Source organism: Dermacentor albipictus, chromosome 3 (assembly GCF_038994185.2).
Source record: "Dermacentor albipictus isolate Rhodes 1998 colony chromosome 3, USDA_Dalb.pri_finalv2, whole genome shotgun sequence".
Taxonomy (NCBI): domain Eukaryota; kingdom Metazoa; phylum Arthropoda; class Arachnida; order Ixodida; family Ixodidae; genus Dermacentor; species Dermacentor albipictus.
Genome location: NC_091823.1, coordinates 144905096 through 144932292, shown reverse-complemented (window position 1 = coordinate 144932292; position 27197 = coordinate 144905096). Strand labels below are relative to the sequence as shown.

At 47.0% G+C, this 27197-nt stretch overlaps 1 protein-coding gene across 3 annotated transcripts in view; it reads right to left on the bottom strand.

Annotated features, from left to right (window-relative positions):
• Positions 1 to 27197, bottom strand: part of LOC135905311 (uncharacterized) — a 105515-nt gene that overhangs the window by 48225 nt on the left and 30093 nt on the right. For all 3 annotated transcript variants that reach the window (XM_065436333.2, XM_065436332.2, XM_065436334.2), the window contains exon 4: positions 18362 to 18724. In XM_065436333.2, coding sequence (XP_065292405.1) covers positions 18362 to 18724 — 363 coding nt within the window. The remainder of the gene's footprint in view (positions 1 to 18361; positions 18725 to 27197) is intronic.

Below are 27197 nucleotides of genomic sequence, written 5' to 3'. Positions count from 1 at the left end.
CGGAACATAATCGCGATTTAAAAAATGGCACTGGTTCCCATCTGCCGCATCATTGTAAAGCCTGCGGAGAAGAAAGGAAGATCAAGTGTGTGGCACGGCTGAAAGAAGCAAAGGTTTTAAACAGAAGTAAGGACCAGACTGCCCGTGAACTGTTGGAGGCCTACTATATTAAAAGAAACTGTAGCGATTGTGTTAGCGCCCCATCTATCTCCATTTATAAGAATGAAACTGCTTTTTTAGATACACGGGCGTGAGATACGTGTGTACTTAACCTATCTTTATCCGCATTATGTAAAAACCTCGTGCGCATGTGTGGTTCTTGCTGCCCATCTTTGTCCTTATATTCATTCGCATACGCGGTGAATAAACAGTTGGAAGTTGCGCCTGTCCCGTCTCGCTTGCTGTGTGTTGTGTTTTTTCGGCGCTTTAACCCTCTTCTGGAAACATGCACCAACTAGCCCCCCAACAAGTATTACTCAGTTACCTTTCTTCTACAGTGGGCCCCTTTCTTTGTGTTCCTTCTGCAAGACCACCGCCTCTTTCAGTGTTAGTCAGCCATATCGCCCTCATCTCCTGCCGCGCTAGGAAGATGGGATTCTGCATAAGAAAAGGCCTGGTCCCACACGAGATCTCCTGCCTGTTTGGTTCTACCAGACCTTCACTTGGCCACGTCAAGAGGATATGCCGAATTTTACGCGCGGAACTGTGGCGTCAGGTACGTCTTCTGTACGATTGGCTGCAATGGATATGTTTTTCCCAGAATTCTGCGAACATTGCAGGCGTGAAACTTCTGTCCTTCAGGCGGCTGGCCGCCCAAACTAGTGAATTCTTGTGGAAAAAGACATTGCCGGTACTATCAAAATGTGGTGAAAGAAGAAACCAAGACAGCAGCATGGCGCTCAGGGTTCTGGGGGGTACTAGTATTCCGGATGATGTAGTTGCCATCCTTAGGAAGGGCCCGAAGTACAGCATCGAGCCTAGGATTCAAGGGCATGAGCTACTTTCCTTGAACCGAAGGATTGCCGGTAAAGCTGACCCAGAGGACCAGGAAAGGTGCTTGCTAGATGGCGTGGACAGCCTCAACAGGACAGCGCCCATCAACAGAGCTAGACATGAGTCGACCACCAAAAGAGTCGTCGAGTTCTTCGCCGACCAGAAGCTGCGACTCACCCAAGCGGACAAGCAGGGCGGATTCGTCATCATTCCGTCTGGTATGTTCAACGAGAAGGCTCATGAAGCTGTGCACAAGAATTTCCGGAAGACCGTGGTTAATCTGGGAAAGCTGAAATCTAATGCGGTTTCACTGTGTGAAAGTATTGGCTTGGACAGAATTGCTAAAGGTATTCGGCTTTGTAAAGGAAACAGCTTACATGTGTTTTTCACTGCAAAAACACATAAGGAACGAATCCCATTCAGATGTATCGTGAGTGAAAGAGGGGCTTGGCAGAGCCATGTTAGTGGTTTCCTGCTAAGGCAACTTAAAGGGTTAGATGTCGAAGATCCATTTTCTTGCAGGAACTCTCTTGATGTTGTCAAATTTTTGAATGACAATAAGTCTTCAGGTTATATGTTTTCCATTGACGTTGTTGACCTTTTCTATTCTATCCCACAGACTGAGTTGTTAGCCGCTGTACAGTCGTGCATTGAAATGAATGGGGCGATTTCCTTCCAGAACTCTGCCGGTGTTTCTGTTGCGAATTTCATGGCATTGTTAGAATATTACTTGTCTTGCACGGTGGTTTTATTTGAAGACCGGCTGTTTGTTCAGAAAAAAGGAATTTGCATTGGTTCCTGCGTCGCTCCAGTGCTATGTAACATCTTTCTCGCGCAGATGGACAAGTCACTGGCGGATACTTTTGACGAAGCCAAAGTGCTGAAAACTTTTAGATACGTTGACGATTTTTTAATTATTTTAAAGAAACAGGTTTCCTCATCTTACCCACAAATAGTGGAAGAAGTTTTACCTGGTTTTAAACTACTTGGAAAAGGTTTGGACTTCACCTACGAGCTTGCCCAAGGCAACAGATTGCAGTTTTTAGACATTGACATTACCCTTAATGACCAAAGCTTTTGCTGGATGTATCACCCTCGCGCACAAAAAGAACTAATGCCATATGATTCCTCCCATTCAAAGACAGTAAAACGCGCCATTGCTCAGATGTGCCTGGAAGCGTCACTGAAGAAATCTTGTTGCCATAAGGCAGAGGAAAGCTTTCACACCCAGATTCGTAAGTTGGAAAAAGCAGGCTTTCCAACCTCGATCTTAACCGGAGTAGCGGAAGCCTTGCTGCGAAAAATGAAAAAAGAAAGTACAAAGAAGGGCGACCAAGATGTCGTCCCCAAAAGCAAAAGTAGACCGGTTGTCATCCCGTACACCCATAAGGTAGCGCACAATTTGAAGCATGTAGCGGCAAAATATAAGGTTCCTGTGGTTTTTTCCGCCCCAAAGAAACTGGCTGGTTTGTGCGTCAAAACTGACCCCGACAATGTAAACAAAACTGACTGTAAAAAGAGACATGCAGCCCCGTTTGTTAAGTGTGCCGTGGGTGTTGTATATCAGATACCTCTCACATGTGGAAAGAAGTACATCGGACAAACCGGCCGTTGTATTAATGACCGATTAGCGGAACATAATCGCGATTTAAAAAATGGCACTGGTTCCCATCTGCCGCATCATTGTAAAGCCTGCGGAGAAGAAAGGAAGATCAAGTGTGTGGCAAGGCTGAAAGAAGCAAAGGTTTTAAACAGAAGTAAGGACCAGACTGCCCGTGAACTGTTGGAGGCCTACTATATTAAAAGAAACTGTAGCGATTGTGTTAGCGCCCCATCTATCTCCATTTATAAGAATGAAACTGCTTTTTTAGATACACGGGCGTGAGATACGTGTGTACTTAACCTATCTTTATCCGCATTATGTAAAAACCTCGTGCGCATGTGTGGTTCTTGCTGCCCATCTTTGTCCTTATATTCATTCGCATACGCGGTGAATAAACAGTTGGAAGTTGCGCCTGTCCCGTCTCGCTTGCTGTGTGTTGTTTTTTCGGCGCTTTAACCCTCTTCTGGAGAAATGCAGACATTATACTAATCAACAAAAAAATAAGGTAAAGAATTGCAAAATTATGGGTCCATTATCTTACTCCCAGTATTATATGTTACATTCATGAAGGTATTTTGCAATAAAACAAAAAAATAAAAATAAATAATGGGGTTTTACGTGCCAAAACTACTTTCTGATTATGAGGCATGCCATAGTGGAGGACTCCGGAAATATCGGCCAACTGGGGATTTTTAACGTGCACCTAAATCTAAGTACACGGGGGCAGTAAAACAAGGGCAACACTGCGCTGTGGCAAACTAAGGGACAGGCTGGTTTTAGGAAGGCATACTCTGCAATAGATCCCATCAATGTCAATAATCAGGTAATCCAGAAATCCGCAGGGTACAATCAGGCTATCCATATGGATTTCATAGATTGCGGAAAAGCATTTGATTCAGTATAGATATCCGCAGTCATAGAGGCATTACGTAATCAAGGAGCACATACCGCTTACGTAAATATCCTGAAAATATCTACAATGATCTCACAGCTACCCTAATTCTACACAACAAAGCAGGAAGACACCTATAAAGAACGGGGTCAGACAAGGAGACACAATCTCTCCAATGCCATTCACTGCGTGCTTGGAAGAAGCATTCAAGCTATTAAACTGAGAAGGCTTAGGAGTACAGATCGACGGCGAATATATCAGCAAGCTTCGGTTTACAGATTACGTTGTTCTATTCAGCAATACTGCACACAAGTTAAAATAAATTATTGAAGACCTTAACAGAGAGTGCATGAGTGAGCTTGAAGATTAATATGCAGAAGGCAAAGATAATGATGAATAGCCGGACAAGATAGCAGTCAACCTTTAGAGTCTGTGAAGAAGTACGTTTACCTAGGTCAATTATTCCCAGGGAACACTAACCAGGAAAAGAAAATTCATAGAACAACAAAAATGGGTTGGATTGTACTGTTGGATTGGAGCTCCTGACCGGAAGCTTACCATTATTATTGAAAAGGAAGGTGTACAATCAGTGCATTTTACCGCTACCGACATATGGGGCAGAGCCTTGGCGACTGACGCGGAAGCTTCAGAATTTAAGGACCGCGCAAACAACAATGGAACGAAGAATGGTAGGCACAACGTTAAGAAACGGAAAGAGAGCGGTTTGGATGAGAGAGCAAACAGCTACAGCCGATATTATAATTGACATTAAGAAAAAAAATGAGCTAGGCGGGTCATGTAATGTGCAGGTTACGTAACTGTTGGAATATTAGGCTTACAGAATGGGTGCCAAGGGCAAGGAAGCGCTGTCGAAGACTGCAGAAGGCTAGGTGGGGACATGAAATTATGAAAATCGCGGGCGCTAGTTGGAATCGGTTGGCGCAGGACAGGGGTAATTGCAGATTGCAGGAAGGGGCCTTCGTCCTGCACTGTAGGTAAAATAGGCTGATGATGATGATCAATATATTTTGTGAAGTATAGAAGACACGATTTTTTAGTTTTCATCAAAGTAGGAAGCATGTCGAAAGTGAGAAAGTATATGCATTTTCTTAATTGCAATCCTCCTCGAAAGTTACCTATTCAAGCGGTACAGAATGTCGCAATGCCATTATTCGATATATTTCCTTGTGTCCTAATGAAACTGCATTAGATAAACTTCAGATTCAAGGAAAAAAGTACAAATTTGTTAAGTGTGAAGTGTCACGAACACATTGTCTTCTTGGAAGCAGTGCCCAAGGGATTACCAAACCCTGTATTTTTCCTGATTTTCACGTGTGATGCAATGTTTGAAACTGGTTTATTCAATGTTCTGGGTGAACAAGGCCAAGTAGAGTCATTGCATTGCCTGCAAAAATACCGCGCAAGTTTTGGCTAACCTGGTGGGTAAGTTATTTATGGGCTATTAATCTGGCTCATATATGATGGAACACGGGGGTTATTATGCGGAAAAGAAATATGTGGGTTAATTTTGGTATTGGAAATTAGATAGGTATTCAAACGCCCGGAGAATTTCGAGTGTGACGGGTTGTGCAAATTTTAGCCGGTTGACATAATATATCTAAATATGCGACCGAAATGAAAGTTAGAGAGAATGAGCAAACCTTTATATGAAATTGCGTGCGTTTTTAAACGCGTATCCATTAAATACACAATTTGCAGGAAAAAATTTTAAACGAGTTTGTTGCATGATAGGTTGCATAAGCGCGACTGAACGAGGAAGTAGAAGGAAACAGATACACAGAGATAGTGCTTCTCGAGAGACCACGGTGGACATACCGATGTACTTGAAATTAACGTGGTTAAAACACGTTGGCGGGCTAGTTGGTTGGAATCTATGATAGAGTGTATAAGCCCAACTGAACGAGGGCGTAGCAAGAAAGAGATACACAGTGTCACGCTGTCGCTATCAGCTACATTTCCGAAGGTCGCGAGAAAGCTTTGCGTTTCACAAACTTTGTTTTGTATGAATGGCACGAATGTTTAGCGCAATTCATTGCGTTATTTTAGCTGTTGATTGTTAGGACATTTACAAACAGTTCTGGAACGCTCCTTTTTTTTTTCACCATTTCGAGATGTTACGCAACGTTCCGCCAGTGCTTAATGGACTACGTAAGGCACCTTGCACGAGTTTTCTGTAAGGGCAACGTATGTGGTAATGCGAAATGCATTACTGCATACCTTTATATTTAAGCGTGAGGCGCCTATAAATGAGGCGCGGATGACGTTTCAAGCACCAGGTGACCGAAAATGAGCGTGACATTTCTTCAAGTAAGCGTGAGGGTATGACAGCCTGCCATGGTTCTGTCATGTGCGAGCGTGAGGAGGCGGCGTACGCATGAGAAACGCAAATAGCACGATTCACACCCCCACGACGTGTTCGCTCGGGAACTCTCCATCACGCTTATGAAAATGCAAATAGGGGGTCCGTGACGTATCACGTGATATGCGTGGCGCGTGGGCGAGGCATAACAATGTCCTGTGTCTTCCCACTGCCCTGCGGGAATGCGAAACTTTCTTGTCGAGGCTGAAGGAGACTGCGGTGTTTTGAAGGTTGCGCTCGGCAATTTTTGGTGTGTACTTTCCGGCGGACTGCAACGAGCGACGTTCGTTCATTGCAGCACAGAACTTCTGGTCTAATTGTCACAGTTGGTGTGTGCCGCCATGTTCACATCTGAAGACATTTTGGCGTAGAATGCGGGTGGCGTATGCATACAATAATAATAATATTTGGGGTTTCACGTGCCAAAACCACTCTCTGATTATGAGGCACGCCGTAGTGGAGGACTCCGGAAATTTGGACCATCCGGGGTTCTTTAACGTGCACCTAAATCTAAGTACACGGGTGTTTTCGCATTTCGCCCCCATCGAAATGCGGCCGCCGTGGCCGGGATTCGATCCCGCGACCTCGTGCTCAGCAGCCCAACACCATAGCCACTGAGCAACCAGGGCGGGTCGTATGCATACAATATGCACTGTGCCGAATTTACCCTGCTCTGCGGCCCCAGCGCAGCATTTCGATATGGGTAATGGATATGTTGCGGCCCCTAACCTGCTATTCATGGACGGCTTAAATATACAGGTAAGAACATTAGTTTTGGTTCGCTTTAAGTAAACAGTGGGTAACTGCCAACTTGACATAAATTCCGGTATGTGGTTGTACGATGATTGGTGCAAAATTTGCCTTAAAAGTACATTTATTGGAAAGCGAGTACATTTTACGAGAGCAGTAGCGTTGATCGAAATAGAGAGCAGTCAGCCTCGTGGTTTTTTGACAAGTTTTACCACCGGGCTGTCGAATTCCTCTGAATTGTTCAGCTTATGGTGCTAAAGTATCAAATTCCCACGATTTCTGTTGTTTTTACTTTATATTCGCCACCTCTCCGATCTCTCGGTGCCCACTGTCTTTTCGCCTCGGGCAAGGGTGGCTAGCTGGGAGTTGCCACTCTGCGTTTTGCCCCGTGTTTTTTTTTATGATTTAGAACTCTGTTAGTGGCGCATGAACGTGGTATGCATTGTATGCCGTGTAGTTGCCGTGTATGCCGCTCGTAGTATACCACGCCCTATAAAATGGAAATTCATAATTTTGTGACCAATTTGTCGACTGACAGTAACCTGCCCATCCCAAGCGCGGCATGCGAGGTTGAATGAATGAATGTGTGTTGTGGAGTGCCAAGACAGTGTTAGTGATTTCATGGTGGAATGATGAGTTCTGTGAAGATGTGACTTGTCTGTAAAGGGACCTAAAATATAGTCGCTGTAAAGTGCTTCAAATCTACGTGCTATAAGATTATGGCGATGTCTAATGACGAGAATGATATGATATACAGAACATGTAAGATGCAAAAATTAGCTACAGCCACGGAGCAAGAAACATTTAGGAGAGGAAACTCCGCTATTTGCGGCGACCAGAAAAGGTCACAAGCCCACGGAGCTGTTATCGTGCTGGCGGGGCCTGGCAGCCTGGAAAGAAATTACCGCCGTTGAGAGCGCGCCGGAGCCGCCTGCCCGGGCACTGCATTTTAACGCGATAGCGTTAAGGAGCTCGTGTCGCAGAAAAGCCGGTGTCGTCGGCGTCGGGTGTCGGCGTCGGCGTTTTGCGGCGTTGACCGTGAGCGATAAATCACGGCAGGCACTCCATAAATAAAAAGCAACTTCCAAGATGGGCTGGGTGGGAATCGAACCAGGGTCTCCGGAGTGTGAGACGGAGACGCTACCACTCAGCCACGATTTCGATGCTTCCAAAAGGTACAAACGCGCCTCTAGTGAATGCGGTGTTGCCTTCGAAACGAGCCGTGGAAAGTTATACTGTGGTGTATATCGGTAATTATGACCATGTAACTTACAGAAGTCGCAATTACACGAGTAGCGAAGTGCGTTTCGCTGCATTTCTTCTGCGCTTTCCGCACACGGAGAGCCATCTTGCGGCAAACACAGAAGACCCCCTCCTCTCCATGTACGGCGCTGCCCCGACAGATGGCGCGCCACGCGCGCATTGGAGCTGTCGCGGCTCGGACTCTCTCCCCTGACAACGCTTCGCCTTGCTCCCTCTGTAGAATCAAGCGTCCTTCCTTTCTTTAGATCACTATCTCTCTATCTCTCTGCCCGTGCCGATCACGGCGTTTGGCTGGCGTGCATCATTTCCCCCTCCGGGATACCGAGTTCTTTGGTTCGCTCCGCTTGCTCAGGCGCACGTTTCGTTGCTGCGCTGAACACCGCGTTGCTCGACCATATGGCTCGACGTTCACCGCGTCTGATGCGGGGCGCCTCGTAAGTGATGGCTGCCCTGTAGCCCATTGTCTTACACCCATTGGCGGGTCGACGGGAACGCTATCGCGTTCCACTCTTGAAGGCGAAGCTTAAGCGTCCTCCAATTTTTTTCTTTTCGCTGCGTCTTCTACGACGCGCCGCATGGCACCACCACTGTATATGGCCCCATCGACGCATACAACAAGTGTGACCTTATCTGGTCGCCCGCGCTGCCTCGCGCTGACGGGAGTTTCATTTCCTAAATGGCTTACTCCGTGGCTACAGCAGAACTGCCTCACCCGAGCCTTTGAAACACAAGGGCCTGGAGACATGTGCTACACAGCATGACTATCACAGCGGCATCCTCTCAACAGAGGAAGCGCTACGAATGTATGGGACTAATAACGTGTACGACAACATCACTGAGGAAACCTAGCACTGTGTTTATATTAAAAACCGTTCTGGGCCGAGAAATATTACAGGATGACGAGGAATACGATGCCGGTACGCTAAGGAAAATGACTCCTCTCAGATTCGGCTCCCCAACACTCTAGGAGGACGTGGAGCACGGTCAGCCTCTCCACGCATCTACCACAGGTTGGAGGGTCATTTCCGGTGAGTAAAAGTTGTTTGTGCCAAATGCGTGTCCTATTCTGAGACGGCAGAATAGGACATCTGTTCCGCATGATTCTGTTGCAGAGGGCCAGAACCCTAACTGTGGCTTTATCACGTGGAGCTTATTTGTTCCCGCGTCCCACGTGCACTGCCAGCGGTTTCGCAGTTTCTTTCGTAAGAAAGGCCTCAGATCTGTGACAGGCACATCAGCGGTAGGGTTAACAGATTTTTATGTGGTTGACGTGGCCATCTCAACTGCCAGAACGTTACCCTTGATGCTCATATGCTCAGGCACTCAGCATATAACGATATGCTGGTTAGATGAGTACGCTTTACACAAGACCGAATAGAGTTCATTAAATACGGAATTTTTGTTTGTTAAGAGTGGCATCAAGGCCTTCACGACGCTTAGAGAGTTTGTATAGATTGCTGCTTTTGGAAGTTTTGATTTTAATATGTGCATCACAGCAGAGAGTAATGCATGGGCTTCAGTCATAAAGATACTTGTTTCCGGATGCACTACATCGGATTCCGAGAAGGATGGGCCGACGGCTGCATAGGAAACCCCGGCATTTGGCTGCAGGAGTGCAAGAGTGCTTGTACTGAAGTTCAAGGAAATGCATTCGCGTGCTTTGGAACCTTTAGAAAGGATACGTCAAATTCTATCACCTGCCACTACCAAGGAGGTAACAGCTTGGTTAGGTGCATTAAGCGATGCTCGAGGAGTGGGACATGCATTTCATCGCTAAGCTCCTTCACACGCAGCGAGAAAGGCTCTCTTATAGAGGGACGATTGCGGAAATGTGTAGCGGGAACGCTACTAAAAGACTGATGTTTAAGATTAGAGCGCACTTTATGGAACTATGTAAAGCTGATGTATGATCTCTGCAAGTGGAGTGACCACACATTCGATTCGGCATATAAGCTTTCAAGCGGGCTTGTTCTGAAAGCGCCCGTGGCTAAGCAGATACCTAGATGGCGAACAGGATCTAGCATCTTTAGCGCGCTCGGGGTGGCAAGTTATATACTACAGCACAATCATCCAACGCGACCGAATTAATCTCTTGCAGAGATTCATTGAACACTTCCTGTCACTACCTCATGTATGAGGGATAAAAGTTGCGTCAAGTTCATTGTTTTTAGACATTCTTCTTTAAGATATTTAACATGTGCAATGAAAGTGAATCGATAGTCAAGTATAATAGCAAGAAATTTGTGCTCTTTGTTAGAGGTATTTGTTGTCCACGCAGTTCTAAGCAAGGATCCGGGACCAGGCCTCTCTTTCTTGTAAAAAAAAAACACGAGAACTATTGTTATGATTGAATTTAAATCCATTTTCCTCTGCCTACTTTGACACTTTGTTCAAGGCAAGTTCTACCTGTCGGACACACTGCGAGGTTACAGGATTTGAAACCTATTTGAGTGTCATCCACGCAGACGGAATAAAAAATAGCCAGTGGTAATGAAACACGATGTGTCGTCGTCTTAACAATAAAGTATGCAGCTGAGTACGCCTCCCTGGGGTACACCAGTTTCATGTGTAAAAGGACGTGACAGTAAGTAGCCGACTTTTACCCGGAAGGTACGATTGCACAAATACCTTTGTATTAGGTTTACCATATTACCATGAATGCCCATTTCTGACAAGTCTCTCGAGATTCCGTAGCACTCGTTGTGTCGTACGCCTTCTCCTTATCGAGGAATATGGATACGAAAAACTGTACAAATGTGTCATGGATGTTTCCTTAAATACGTACAACGTGATCAGTTGTGAAGCGCCCTTCTTTGAAGCCACACAGATCCGGATCAAGCATTTTACTCAGTTGAAGGAAATGAATGAGTCTCTGATTAATGATTTTTTTCATATACCTTACAAAGGCAACTTGTGAGGACTATCGGGCGGTAACTTGACACTGAGGAAGGGTCTTTGCCTTGTTTCAAAACAGGGACCACAATGGCTTTTTTCCATGCGGTTGGATGCTATCGTACAGCCCAGATAATGTTGAAAAGTGTGAGTAGTGTAACAGGCGTATCCTGTAAATTTGATTATTTCATACATGATTCTGTCAGATCCCGTTGCAGAGCTCTTGCATGCGCTCAAGGCAGCTCTAGACTAAGCAATACTAAAAGGACGGTTGTAAGTTTCATTCTGTCGACATTTTATTGTGAATCGCTTACATTCTTCTATTTGTTTAAGTTTCAGGAAGGATTTTGAATAATGGGTTGAACTTGGCACACTCTAAGTGCTCCCCAAGTGAGTCTGGCTGATCAAGCAGCGTATCGCCTTGTGTGTTTACCAAAGGGAGTGAATATGTTTGTCACCCTTTTATCCTATTAACCTTGTTCCAGACAGTGGCCTCAGCTGTATACGAGTTGATGCCCAATAAGAACTTCTGCCAACTGTCTCTTCTGGCCTTTCGGCGCGTTCTCCTGCCTTTAAACTTTACTTTCTTGAAGCTAAAAAGATTCTCTATAGTGGGAGAAGCGCGTAGCGACACCCACGCTTTGTTCTGTTTCCTACGAGCGACACTACATTCGTGGTTCTACCACGGTACACGTCGTTTGCATGCCAACTTAGTTACTTCGTAGATGCATTTAGATGCGGCATCTATTATGAATGCTGTAAAATATGCCACAGCAGCATCAATTCCTAAAGAAGGCATGTCAGTCCATGAAATACAAGTGGGAGTTCGAAATTTCTCCCAATCGGCTGTATCAATCTTCCACATAGGAGCCTGTGAACAATATTCAGTTTCTTTAGATGTTCTTAGCAGTATGGGGAAGTGGTCGCTCCGGTAAGGATAATTGGTAACTTCCCATTCAACCTCAGGCAGTATATACGGGGAAACTATGCTAAGGTCGACTGAAGAGGAGGTTCTGTTTGCAAGACAGTAATACGTGGGTTCCTTCTTATTCAGAAGGCACGCACCAGAAGAAAAAAGGAACTGTTCAACAAGACGACCTCGCGCATCTATACGAGAGTCACCCCATAGGCAGCTCTACGCATTGAAATCGCCAAGAACAACTAAAGGTTCTGGAAATTGATCTATAAAGGACTCAAATTCATGTTTGTTTAATTTGTAATGTGGGGGCATGTAGAGTGAGCAAATGCTAATGAGTTCGCTCAGGAGGACCGCTCGACTCGCCACTACTTCAAGGGACGTTTGTGGGTTTAATTGTTGGCACGCTATACTTTTATGAATAACAATGGCAACACCACCAGATAATGTGACAGCATCATCGTGATCATTGAGAAACTTAACATACTTTTGGAGAATATTTTTGCGTTTTGATTTTAAGTGTGTTTCCTGTAAACACAGCACTTTTGGATTGTATTTCTGGATAAGGTTTTGCACATCAAAATGGTTTCTAAGACTTCTGACGTTCCATTTAACTTGTGTATCCATATTGGAAGTAAATTAGCGCTGTGTGTGCAGAAACCAAAGTAGTGATTACAGAAATTAGATTACTGAGCTCTTTCGAGGCCCTGTAATGAGGGTTTCGTCCTTTCTGGAGCGTTCGAGGGAGCCTCGCCGCCCCTTAGGTGCTTGGTGCGCCGTGAGGATAGGTGTAGTGTCCCATGCCTCTTGTGATGCGCCAGACACGTGCTCTTGCGAGCGAGTTTTCCGAAAGAGTCCCGCCTCGTAAGGCAAGACCCCTGCGCCCACCAGCCCGGAGTTCGATGGGGCTCCCAGTGGGATGGAGCTGCGCTGGCTGTTGCCAGGGCTAGAAGGGGCAGGGGAGGATGAGGCGGCCTTGGCTGCGCCTACCTTCGGGGTCGATGGACCCTTCTGCTGGGTTGGCGGAGCAGAGCTAGCTGCAACCGCCACGGGGGTAGATGGCGTAACTGCCGACTCACTGCTTGTGAGTCAGACAGCCGCCGGAAGCCCTTGTGGCGCTGCCCCCTGACGCGTCACATCGGCAAAGATTTTCTTTGGCAGGTATGAAACCCGCCTGCGTGCCCCCTTGAATGATATATTCTCTTTTACTGAGATCGTTACAATTTCTTTTTCTTTTTTCCAGGATGGGCAGGACCGCGAGTACGCGGCGCCCTCTCCATCACAGTTTACACAGTGGAGAGCGTTCTGCCAAGCTTCAGTGGTGTGTTCATTGGCAATGCATTTCACACAAGTTTGGCGTCCTTGGCACTTCTGCACTGTGGCTGAAGCGTTGGCATTTGAAACATGGGAGCGGATTTGGCACGTAGGGCGTAACACCGAGCTTGATGAACCCAGCCTCGATTGACTCGGGAAACATACTTGAACCAAAGATGATTCGTTTGAATTTCTTTGCCATCCCACCTCATCCTAATTCTTCTGACATTGATCACATTTTGCTCACTAAAGCCCTCCAGGAGTTCCGCTTGAGTCAGCTCAAGCAAATCATCATCCGACACAACACCGCGAGTGGTGTTCGTTGTACGGTGCGGGGTTACTGTTATCTGGGTCTCCCCAAATGACATTAGCTTCGGTAGTTTCTCATATTGTTTCTCACCGCGGACCTACAAGAGCAAGTCACCGCTTGCCATCCTCGACGCCTTGTAACCTGGTCTAAAAACATCAGCCAAGGACTTTGAAACAAGGATCAGTGAAATGGTTTGCACTGGTTTGTCTGACTTTTCAAAGTGAATAACACGGAAGCGGGGGAAATTCTGAATTAGGCATCCAAAAAAACGAAGACATCTTCGGTGTGCCCACGTTTCTGAGGGCGATGAGGAAGGCGAGGGAAAGAAGTTTCGATAAAAATACATAAACATTCGGCAACAGCGCCGACCGCCCACCACGGAGCCCAACGACGGGACGCGGCAGAGCATGCATACAAGTCTGCACGACGCCAGTCATAAGCCATCTCTATAACCGAAAATGGCGAACCCAAGGTTGGATACCCACACAGGGTTAACCCTTGCCGCTGAGGAGAAAGGAAGTAAATGAAAGAGAGAAGACAGGAAAGGTCAAAAATTGAGATAAAGAAGACGGTTTGAGGAGAGAAAGCCAGGAAGAGGCGACTGCCGATTTCCCCAAGGTGGGTCATTCCGGATGTGGCGTCTGTGTGAAACAGATCCCAAAGGGACGTGTCGCCTCCACAGGGGGGCCTTAAAGGTCCAAACACTCGGCATCGGCTCAACCCCGAAGTTCTCTGTTCCCCAGACACGGCTAAGCCGCGCACGGCTACACGCGGGAGGCTCCAACCCTAGTGTGCTGGGTACGTGGTGTCGTAACACACCAAACGCCTGCTGGCCCAGACGCCCCTGCGAGGTGGCATGCGAGGTTGTAACCACACGTGCCGCTTAATTTTCAACCTCAGAAATACTCTGAATTACGATATCTGTCTAGTGTAGCTCCGTATATTTTACATTGGGTGCTTTAAAGAAAGGAAGTGTGACTGTTTTCACTGAACATGAATATGCTCTGCCCGTTGCAGCTCTTGATTTCCAGCTGCAAACCCATTGATGCCCCCAGTGAGAGCTCACGTGTGATAAGTTTACGTTGAATGTCATTCTGGTGAAAATTTCCATTTCCATTTGGTTGAAAATTAAGCGTAACTACGTTTTTCTAGCTCATTTTCGATTAGGTATCAAAAGGTTCTATCGAAAGCGTTGCCAGTTGGGATTGAATTTTGGAAGTTTAGTTTTATGAAGAACATGATAAGTAAAATCAGTTCCAGCTATGTGTCTCACGTAGATAGGTTTTTCTCATTGCTCTTTCATTCTTAAGGTCACATTTGAAAGCTAATAAAGGCTTGCATGTGCCCGCCGTGTTTGCTCAGTGGCTATGGTGCTAGGCTGCTGAGTACGAGGTCGTGGGATCGAATCCAGGCCACGGCGGCCGCTTGTCGGTGGGGGCCAAATGCGAAAACACCCTTGTACTTAGATTTAGGCGCACGTTAAAGAACCCCAGGTAGTCGAGATTTCTGCAGTCCCCCACTACGGCGTGCCTCATATTCAGAAAGTGGTTTTGGCACGTAAAACCCCATAATTAACTAAAAGGTTTGCATGGTGGATTCACGAATATGAACAAAAATTGACGAAAATTCCTTGTGATCTTATAAAAAAAAAATGGCTGTGGCTTAGGTAAGGTTAAGCCCAGGATGCGAAGCATACTAGCCTTTATTTTAGTTGTTGAACCACTGTTTAGCCCGGTGAACTGCTGTTGCTTGGCTATATTTGGTTCGGCTAGACGAAGAAACAACTCATGCATTACTTCTTCGCCTTCAAGAGTGGAACGCGACAGCGTTCCCGTCGACCCGCCAAGGGGTGTAAGACAATGGGCTACAGGGCAGCGACTACGCGTCCCGCATTGGACGCGGTGAGCGTCGAGCAAAGCAGCGTTCGGCGCGGCAACGAAATGTGCGCCTGAGCAAGAGACGCACGCCTTAGAAACAGCGCGTTTCTAAGGCAACACCGCATTCACTAGAGGCGCTTTTGTACCGCTTTGAAGCGTTGTACTCGTGGCTCAGTGGTAGCGTCTCCGTCCCACACTCCGGAGACCCTGGTTCGATTCCCACCCAGCCCGTCTTGCAAGAGTTGAGCCAAAGCCACTTCTCCTCTGTCGTGACGTCACGGTGTCACGTGATTTCATGGTCACCGCCGCGCCTGAGGAGCTCGGTTGAGCCCTCGTAATATGCTTCGCATAAAACAAATTTTCTGAGCCTTCCTACGCCGCTTCAGAAACGTGCTTGCGACCCAAGCTTGTAATGCACACTTTCATTACCGTGGTGAATTGACCAGCTTTCCCCTATCGCCTACTTCTAAAGGCCTCCAAACTGCAACGTATTAAGAACAGCCAGTATAGGAAATGTCAGAAGTGAAATCATTGTTAAGGCAGTGAATATGCAAGCGATCTTCGTTACCACGTTTAAACTAAAAGAAACATGTTTTTCCCTCGGAAGTATTATGCTTTGGGTATTAAGACAGTTTTCTTTTTTCGTTCAGATCATGCCAAGTGACCTTATAAGAATATGCATTATGTGGGGGGAGATAAGGCACCTCATCCGCGCTTGTGAGCAGGAAAGCATTGAGATCACTGACGACGCATCCCTAGAAAAGGCACTAGGGATGTACCTGTGCATTTATAGTACCTAATATATAACGTATCCGTTCGCATATGTAGAATTGTTGTAACCAACTCAGAACCAAGAAAAAAAAATGTCATGGGCGCAAACAAGATTAAAGGATTTCTTCACTGCGTTGCGCATTTAAATGATACTCATATGAAAACGTCTGCTTTCTAAGCGATCTGATTTAATCCTGTACGTTTTGAAGCATCAAAGTTTCTATGTGTTATATTTCGTGGGAACGAATGTTATGAATAAAAGATTTACCCCGTGATGAAACATGTGTGTAATACTTTTCTTACTGCCTGGAATATTCGTCTTTCTTTGAGAAATGGGCAAGTGAAAAATAATTAAATCAGGTATTTTGAGCCAACATGCAGAGAAAGAGTGCAAAATCATAATGATTAAGTTTCGAGAAATACGTTCCTACCCTACACAAGATCTTTGAACCCACTGCGCAGCACAGCATGGTTGAGGGAACATTCGTCCTTTTGTGCAAGGAGGTACCGAAGGGCTTCTTTACGTTTTACATTTCTTGGCACCATAGAAATGTGCTAGATCTTTGGAAAGCTCCGCCTTGATGGATTAGTTTCAATGTCACCGGCGGGAGCGTCTTGCGCGATCTCTCTGCAGCATACTCAGCTTCTACGGCACCGGCGTGCTGCCACTGTCACAGCGTCGTGGTTGGTCACAGTCTGCGCCGTCGAAACAGAAATTAAAGAAGACGACTGCGAAGAGCTTCGTGAGCAGAGTTCGCTCGAGAAAAGCGACTGAAGCGCCCAAGCCGACAAGGGGCGGTGCTTCTTCGTTGCTTCCAACGCATGCAGAGAAGGGGCGAGGGGAGATGGGGCATGCTCCTGACTTCATCCCACTTGCCCCCTAGGCAATCCCCTCTAAGCACAGAGATTGGTCACACCATAGAAAGAGTGGCAACAAAGGTCATATCACGTCTGCTAAGCTTAAAAGGGGGTTCCTGATGACTCCTAGTAGGCTTGGTCGGTAAGTGCGGAGAAGTGTCACGCTTAGATTAAGCGTGTGGAGACCCTGCAAACGCACGCTTACATAAGCGTGGATTTTCTTACTGTACCTAAATTGCCACAAAGATTAAGTTTATGAAAGTTGCGGGGGTAACAATGGCAAATTAGTGAGCTAAGTGAAATGCCCGTGCTAAATACATCTATTGTAGAAGGATTAAGCCTATTGTCGGAACGATTATTGGTATGTATTACGACATGGTTCCCAGCATCTCGAGGGAAATGTACGCCACACTAAACTTTCATTTGGTGAAAATAAGGGGCACATTATGGTTCCTGTGCAGGCAAAATTGAAAATATTTTGTGTTTTAAAGTCATTTGCATTGAATTGCGTAATCACAGCCTCCAGAGCCTATATGAATTACTTTTAGGAGTGGCACAAAAGTATGCACGCAGCAGTGGCGTAACTACAAGTGCAGCCAACATCCTACTTATGAAAAATGCAGGGACCACCATGGTAATATTTTCTCCAAAGTGATTGCCTGGGATGAAATGCACCTTTGACATTAACAAAAAGGCTAAGCATTTTGAGCTCTTACGTTGTCGTTATGAGGGAAAACACGGGGAAGGCGGGCGATGGCAATTCAAGACGATGAGCAAAACGAGAACAACTTAAAAAAGGAGCCAATGTTTCGACAAGCACGCATGTCCAGCAAGTCTCCATGTCTGTACGGAATAATCCTAACATGTATCCGAAATGGTGGATAAGTTATGAATTACAAGCCCCGAAATTTTAACGCAACTGGCTTATTTGGGAGCACCACAAAAAATTATTGAACTCGCGTTTTTTTTTTCAGCACAGATACAAGTTTTGCCCGGTGTCCTAAAGGACGCACTTTGTTTGTGGTGTAACGTAATACTCACGCATTTCGCTCGTATTTAATGCCTATTTGCAGCTGAAAATTTTTTTATTCATTGTTTTGAGTTTGCATTTTGCCTTCGGGAAAGATGACGTGGCGACATCCGATCCCGCCAGGTCAGAAGACAAAAGACGAGATGGATAGCTAATAAGATTATGCACAAAAATAAAAACTACCCCAGTATTGAGGCTTGGGGGATCGTTGTTCATAGGCACACAAATTTCTTTCGTATTCTGCAGGTTCGTAGGAGAGTATAGAAAAAATATTGAGAGAACTTGGTGTAAGCACCTTTCAATGTTTTCTGTCGAAATATAGATAATGTAAATTCACATGCCTGCCCATATACCGCTAGAAAAAAATATTTTGATTTATATAATACAGATAACTATGTGCAGCAGCAGGATATTCGCGCCAAATATGTCACTGGGCACATAACCACATGACGCGGTAGTTTTTTTACCTATAATTGTTACTACTGGTACTACCGGAAAGCCCTCACTCTCACCTGTTCAAAATCCCACGTTGACTCTGTGAAGCAGATTTCTTGGATTACGGCGTTGGCAGCCAGCAGATCCGAAGCGAATCTCATATCCATGAAACCTATACTAAATCCCTGGAAGATAACTTTCCTGACAGTGTTGTTTCGCCGTAGATTATATAGCACCACGCTCAACGCATCGCTAACGTCAGAGTTGCACGAAATCACAGTCAGCTGCACTGGTGCGAGAGGGCTGGTGAACATCCGAAGCAGCTTTTCGTTCCATTGCGGAGATGCGAATGTTGCGTCAATTACGAGGCTGAAGAGGTTCCAGTTTCTGGCTAAGGCACTTATAGTGTCTGCCGTGAAGTAAAATGACAACGCTTGCTCCTGCACACACAAAAAAGAAACACAGGGGTGAAGTGTTTCGCAAGTGACAGCGCAAGCATAAGCACGTTTGCAAGAAGCTCATCGTATTTGCGTACACTACTCTTCTTAGAGCATTACTACACCACAGTGCAGTAGGTTAGGCGTGAAATGCTTTGAACATTGTTGTAATTTAGTAATTATTCAAGCGGCATATCGCTCTTCGTGCTCAACCTGACGAATGCGGCTGGAGGAAATTTGCGTTTCATACACACCGCAAAGCTCCATCTACTTATGCCGTTACTGTCACGATATCAGGGGCACTGGTGAGTGGAGTATCATGGTGAGTAGATTGTTCATGCAGTTTTCCCAATTGCCAGACAGGAACTGTGGCGCTAGTGTCTACGGGAACTACTGGCACATAATTTTAGACTGCATGGGAATGACGTGCAAGATTTGCAAAAGTTTTCTTCCCTTCCCACTATAGTTTGCAGCTTCTAAAGCTGCATATTTGCAATATTCGTTAACACCAGGAAAAAATTCCCAATTACGCAGCTGTGGCAAGAAAAATTACCTTAATTGCTGTTTAAAAGTTACTACTGTTTTGGGAATTTAGAAATATATGGTGCGATTGGTAGCATCACAATAACCTTTGAAGCAGTAAGCAATTATTTTGAGGAATGTATTTAAATGAGACTGCTTAACAGACTTGTTGGTGGAGTAAGTAACAATAAATATTTTAAATTTCGACGATTGATTGAAGTTCATCTAAGTTCCTAGCTCCTGCGGTCATGCCAGATCGATATCTGTTATCAGTGTGTCATGTAGCGAAATAATTATAGCTACGTGCAAGTAATTTTGAGACCATACTGACAATCTGACTTATGCAAGCAAAAGGCCTTCACGGCAGATTAAATGGTGAGTTTCATTTTTCGAACGTCTGAGGCAGGGTTGCAGACCTTGCTGAAAAAAGATGTGGTTGATCTCTCTTTCATAGAAACCGGAAGAACATCAAACTTAAACGCGTCTTCACAGGTTCTGTTGCATGTTCGCTTCGCGAAGTTACTGTCCGCTACAGCAAAAGACACATTATTTTAGGGTCGGCGATCGTGTTGCAGGTTTGCTTTCTGCGCGGTTTTTTCTTGGGGAGTGGCGTCCCACTCACTTCGGTGAAGATGTGAATGCTTTGGGCTGGCTCCCTAGTGTTTCGGGCTCCCAGTTGAGTTGCTAAGTGCTTTGGCCCATGAATGCGAGTGGCAGACATCGCAGCGTGCACCGCGAACACGAGAAGTCGTTCTGCTTCACGATTCTGTGCCTTTCGCCGGACCAACTCGAGATTCGCCCGTAGATGTCATCGTTGCCATTCGGAGCTGCTTAGCGGAACAGTTTTGTTAGTTGGTACCATGGCAAGCGAAACAGTAGGCGGCGTGTAAGCACTACTGATGCGTGTTCAAGCTGCACTCTGTAGGCGGCGAGGCATCACATGCTAAGCGGTCGAGAAAGACAATGCACGCTGCGGTGACCAACGTTACTAGATTGCAACTTGTAGTTTGCAAGCTCCGGCAGAGTTAATGTCACCCTTCCCTGTTCCGCCGAGCGAGGGTGTGCTGAACGCCGTTTGGCAAGTCAGACTGCGGTGTCGGCCGCTGCCAACGCAGGCGTGGTCTTGTCTTGTGACGGGAGCTTCTTCGTTGCCTTTAACAAGTCCACTTACGTTACCTTCAGCTGTGTTGCGTAGTCTTCGCTAACGATTTCATTCACATGGAGAGCTAGCTGCGCAGCTCGCGTGGCCTGCGCTCTTTTTGCAACTTATCACAGCAGCGTCCAATGTTTAGCGCACTTGCACCCGATCTGCTAGTCTTGCGGATCATGCGATGCAGCTTGACTGCTTCGTTTCAAGATCAATGCAAGAACAGCTTTTATATGTAATGTCCGACTAGGCTTGATCACCGTCGATCGTCGGAAGTGTGTATATATCATGTCGCCGTGTGGCGACACCCCATTGTGAGAACGCGTGCCTCATAACTTCACGACTGGTTTCCGAAGTGGCCAGGATGCTACAAAACCTGTGGCCGAAAAAAGAAATGTCTTGAAGCCGCCGATTGACCAAGTGCGCTTTCAAAATTGGCGACAGGCTATACCCCGATTGAAAAAGGAGCTGTCGAGTTCTTGCCCCGTTTGGGGCCTCAACTTTCACAAGGAAGGTGTCGCAAAAGACTTCGTGCACAAAATTCACGTTGACATTGTTGTGAACAAGTAGCGTTAGGGAAGATGCTGTGGCGCGCAACTTTTTCCAATAGTCATAAATGCTTGTAGAAGGCAGTGCGAAAGCGACAGGCCCCGACCGCTCGTGCACAGCAAATGGAAAACAACAAAGACGCAGTGACATCCAATGTTTGCGTCCCTAGCGAAAGCAGTGGTGCTATTTACAACAGCGTTGTGCTGGAGTTGCCTTGCATGGCAGCAACAGGCAAACGGATGTAGGGTTGGTCACTTGAATTTGTTCGTACTGCAGTCGTGGTGTACCAGCTGGTAATGAGAGACCACCTACCAGGAATGGACAGAGCTGTGGTAGTATATAAACGCCTGACAGTGTTTGTCAGTGACCAAGGGCAACGCGTCAGGTCAGCAGCGTATTCTACTGGTGCTCATATTGAACTCAAATCATGTTATGACCTAAAGTACCTTCTTTGAAGCATTGAAGGGCTGAATTTTCTGAATGCTGCCCTGCTTAAAATTACCCCCATGTCTTGTCATCAGCTGTAGTCATTAAAACGGTGAAACATAGGGACACGTGAACTCGTTTATTTTTTAAGGGTGAGCGCTTTTACCGTCCACAATATGTTATCACTCAGCGCAGAAGGCGTCTATATGTATCGGAAGTTTCTAGAATGTAACCGATGCTGCTATCCACTGTCTGTCGTCGCCGAACTTTGTGTAATCTCATTGCACACATGCCCGACGCGAATGGCGTAGAACTTTGTGAAAGGCATGCGGGTCCCAGTGATAAGTCTGGAACAATCTACGACTGATCGATAAAAGCTGACGCGCTTGACCCGCTGATCAGATTTTCGACAATCGCAAACTGTGTTCGCCGTTTTCGTTGAGCATTGAGTATAGCCTGTTTTTCTGGGCACAGGTTCGCTCAATAATGTTAATTTTGCCATTCACTGTTTTCTTGCTGTGTCCTCAACCGTCACTACCAAGTGCTTTGCGTTCATGAACCGGACGCCCCCACAAAGCCGTGACCCAAGCCTGAACGCGGAATACGTCACCGATGTCTACAAGAACCAGCGCAGCAGCCCAGGGCACGGACTGCCCCCGGAGCACGCCCTTTTGCCTGACACGAGGAGGAAGATTGCCGCCAAGTCCACCCCAATGGCAGCTTCAGCGTCCCCCATAGTGCTGCAGTAGCCCAGGGAGCTTCCGACGTTCCGCGGTTCAGCGTTCGAGGACCCGGAAAGCTGGCTTGAGACGTATGAGAGAGTCGCTACATTTAACAGCTGGAACAGCGACTACAAACTGCGACATGTCTTCTGCGCATTGGAATATGCTGCTAGGACGTGCTTCGTGAACCGAGAAAACACCTTAACGACCTAGGACCTGTTCCGAAGCGGCTTCCTGCAGGCATTCGCAAGCGTAGTAGGCTGAGAATGAGCCAAAGCGATATAAGAAACCTGGGTGCAGCTACCTAATGAGACAACCGCGATCTTTACGGAGGAAATAAGCCGTCTATTCCGCCACGCCTACTCTGAAATGCCCGAGGAGAAGAAAGTCCGCCTACTGATGCGTGGTGTAAAGGAGGAACTTTTCGCCGGAATGGTACGAAGCCCACCGAAAAGCGTCGACGAGTTTCTTCGTGAGGCCACCAGCATCGAGAAGACACTCAAGATGCGAAACCGGCAGTTCTACTGCCGCACGAACTCTACAAACGACGCCGTAGTTCAATGACTTGCCACCGACGATCTAGGCGCGACTATGCAAGCGGCCGTACGGGAGGATCTGCAGAAGTTCTACCCAAGGTCGCAGTGACCGGACTAACCCTGCCACCTTCGTTATCCTCCAAGAGTGTTCACGAGACGTCATTCTCGGTATGCACTTCGTGACAAAGACGGTGCAGTCATCGACCTGTTGCAAGATCGAGCGATACCACCGGAGTGCCCTCGTAGTCACCACGCCTTGAGTGTGCTCGAAGATCAAGTGAGCATCCCGCCTCGCTCGAGCATTGTTATTTCGGTCGGCACCGAAACACCCGCTGATGTAGAAGGCGTCATCGAAGGCGACCAACATCCAAATTGCGTCGACCAAATTTGCGTCGCAAGAGGGATCGCTCGACTGCATGGAGGAAACACGTGAGTGGTGCTAACAAACTTCAGCCAGGAGTTCAAACACATCAACAAGGGCACGACGATCCCATACATCGAGGAAATTCTGGAAACGAGCAATGGATTTGTCTTCTCGGATTCTGCCGCATCTACCCTGATCACCGTAGTTCCCGAACCAGGCTTCGACATAAATCCAAGTCTCGCCATGATTAAGCAACAACAGCTCCGCAGTCTACTTCGACGATACAAAGAGTGCTTTCCGACGTCATCAAGGATTCGACAAACACCAGTCGCAAAGCATCGCATAATAACCGAAGAGTGCGCTCGACCACTCCGCCAGGGTCCTTACCGACTTTCGACGCGAGAACGCGAAGCTTTAAGTCGATGAAATGCTGCGTGACGACATAATCCAGGCGTCAAAAAGCTCGTGGGCATCTCCTGTAGTCTTGGTGAAGAAGAAGGACGGCACCCTACGCTTCTGCGTCGATTATCACGGTCTGAACAAGACCACGAAGAAGGATGTACGCCCCCTCCCACGGATAGACGACGCATTGGATCGGTTTTGCAACGCTAACTACTTCTCGTCGATGGACCTCAAGTCTGGCTATTGGAAAACAGAAGTCGACGATAGAGATCGCGAAAAGACCACCTCATCACCCCAGACGCCCTCCACGAATTCAAGGTTATGCCATTTGGACTGTGCTCGGCGCCTGCAACGTACCAGTGCGTGATGGAGATGGTTTTAGCAGGATTCAAGTGGTAGACCTGTCTCCTTTACTTGGATGCCGTCGTTGTCTTCGCCGGAAATTTCGACGATCACCTTAGGCGGCTTGCAACAGTACTACAGGCCATCCCGTCATCAGGGCTTACTCTAAAGCCCGAAAAGTGCCGCTTCGCTTAAGACGAGCTTCTGTTTCTAGGCCACGTCATCAGCAAAGCTGGACTCCACCCCGACCCGCAGAAGACAGCTGACATCGCAATGTTCCCGCAGCCCATCGATAAGTAGGCAGGGCGCATATTCCTTGGCATGTGTACCTACTATAGGCGCTTTCTCAAGTACTTTTCATGCATCGCAGAGCCGCTAACACATCTAACCAAATGTGATGACGAGTTCAAGTGGGAAACGCCGCAGGCCGATGCATTTCAAGAACTAAACGACGCATGCAGTAACTGCCGGTACTTGCACACTTCGACGAGGACGCTGATACGAGGACGCCGATTTGGGCTGCAGCAAAATTCCACCCTTGCTTATATGGGAGTCCATTCAAAGTGGTCAGTGACCATCACGCGTTGTGCTGGCTAGCTAACTTAAAGGACCCTTCAGTACGGCTGGCACGGTGGAGCCTCAGACTACAAGAATACGACATCACTGTAACCGACGAGTCCGGACGAAAACACTCAGACGCCGATTGCCTATCACGCGCCCCCATTGACCTGCCCCCGTAAGATGACGAGGGTGACGACGCCTTGCTTAAAATAATAAGCGCGGAAGACTTCGCTGAACAGCAACGAGCAGGCCCGGAGCTAAAAGGCCTCGTCGAGTGTTTGGAAGACCACACCGAAGTTGTCCCTAGGGCATTTAGGCGCGGATTGTCTTCGTTCACGCTTCAAAGCAACATACTCGTGAAGAACTTCGCACCAGTCCGCGCCAACTGCCTTCTTCTGTCAGCGCTGCGTCCAGATTTACTGCACGCCCTACTTGACGATCCGACCGCTGGGCACCTGGGTTTCTCCCGGACGCTATCGAGGATACAAGGAAGGTATTACTGGCGGCACCTAACCGCCGATGTCGCCCGTTACGCCAAGGCATGCCGAGACCGTTAGTGACGCAAGACACCACCGACAAGGCCAACGGGATTACTACATCCCATCAAGCCTCCTTACCAACCTTTTCAGCAGATCGGGATGGACTTGTTGAGACCGTTTTCGACATCAGCTTCCCGAAATATGCGGATCATCGTGGCGACGCACTATCCACCCGCTTCGCTGAAACTAAAGCTCTACCGAAAAGCAGTGCAGCCGAAGTGGCGAAGTTTCTCATCGAGCACCTCCTGCTGCGACATGATGCTCCAGAAGTCGTCATCTCCGACAGAGGAACGGCTTTTACAGCAGAGCTCACCCAAGCAATCCTGTAATACAGCCAGACAAGCCACAGGAGGACAACTACCTACCCTCCGCAGACGAATTGCCTCACGGAGCGCCTGAACAAGACCATTGCCGACATGCTAGCAATTTACGTCGACGTCGAACACAAGAAGTGGGATGCCGTCCTGCCGTACGTAACCTTCTCTTACAACACGGCGGCGCAAGAAACAACACAGATCACGGCGTTCAAGCTGGTTTACGGCAGAAACCCCACGACGACGCTCGACGCCACGCTGCCACCCTTCACTGACGAAGAGAATCTTGACGTCGCTACTTATCTCCAGCGCGCAGAAGAAGCCAGACAGCTCACCCGCCTACGGATCACGAACCAGCAGCGTACCGACAGCCGACACTACAACCTCCGACGACGCTACGTCCAGTACCAGCCCGGCGACCGTGTTTGGGTTTGGACCCCAATACGTCGACGAGGACTCAGTGAGAAACTATTGCGACGCTATTTTTGACCCTACAAGGTTATCTAACGTATTAGCGCACTGGACTATGAGGTCGTGCCAGACGGCATTTCGTATTCACACCAGCGCCGCTCACGGCCTGAAGTAGTTCATGTTGTGCGTCTTAAGCCGTTTCCCCAGCCCTAATGAACTTTCGGGACGTCGCATAGCGGAACTTTCAATTTTTTCTGCACTGTCACCTTGGATTTGTTTCTTTGTTGTTACTTTGTATAACAAGTGTCCTTTTGTGTTTTACTCTCCTGTTATGATTGCAGCGTCGGGAGCATCGGGCCGATGACATTTTAGAAGGGGCAATTGACACTGAACTCGTTTATGTTTTACGGGTAAGCGCTTTTACCGTCCACGATGTGTTATCGCTCAGCCCAGGACACACCTATATGTATCGGAAGTTTCTAGAATGTTATCGATGTTTTATCTCCTGTCTAACATTGCCGAACCTAGTGTAATCTGATTGCGTGCATGAGCGATGGAAATGGCGTAGAACTTTGTGGAATGCATGCGGGTCCCAGCGTTTGCCGTTTTCGTTGAGCATTGAGTGTAGCCTGTTTTTCTGGGCACAGGTTCACCCAACGAAGTTAGTTTCGCCATTCGCAGTTTTCCTGCTGTGTCCTAAACTGTCCCTAACACGTGAAAATAGCATCGCAACTCATGCACAGCTATGTGTCTGACTGCAACGTGCCAGGAATGCATGAGTCGGCACAACAACTTTTAGCGACTTCGCAAGGCAAGCAACAGGTTGAATTTGGGAACATTGAACCGAAATCCGTGCGTCGAAGGACAATACGAGGAACTGCGAAGTGAGGAATGATGAAGACATAAGTAGCCACAATGAAGAAACTTGAGAATATCACAGAGGACAGTGTGCAACAGGCGTTTGCTAAACAGCAGCTTGCGTTCGGGAGTGCTTTTCAGGTAACAAAGGCAAAATCGAAAAATGGTAGTCGATACATAGAAGAGTGGTTAATCACATCTTAAGCAGCAAATTTCAATGCCGAGAGCTTAGAAGCTGTTATCAGACATTCAGCTTTCCTTCCAGCTTCCTACATGAGTACGCTTCTGTCAGATCTTTAGTGACATTCCCTGCAGGTACTGATTCAATGAGCTATCTTCAGTGCTTGCTGTTGTGAGGGATTGATCTGTTAAAAGCCGCTCATTCTGAACGAACCTGGGAATATCGGGAGACATGATGTCGCCATGCAGGTGCATCGGGCCGGCCTGGGAGCCTTCGCAAATCTTTACCTGTGATGTTCCGTGCATAGTCAAGTGCATCAGAAATGAATTGAAAACGTACACCTATGGAATGGAAAGGTGAAATATGTGTATTTGTTTGCAACGGAGCTGAAAAACAGCTTTCGCAATTTCAGGCAGGGAACCATCAGATCATGTTCAAAGACGTATTGGAAATTTTGAATGACTATGAAAAGAACTCGATGGAGAAAGCTATCAAGCTCTTCGCATCGCAACTAACCATAATATCTTTGCATGTACTTTGCCATGGACGTTTGGCATCACCGACTTCTTAGTGAATCAGGGCGCTGTCTATGTTTTGCAAGC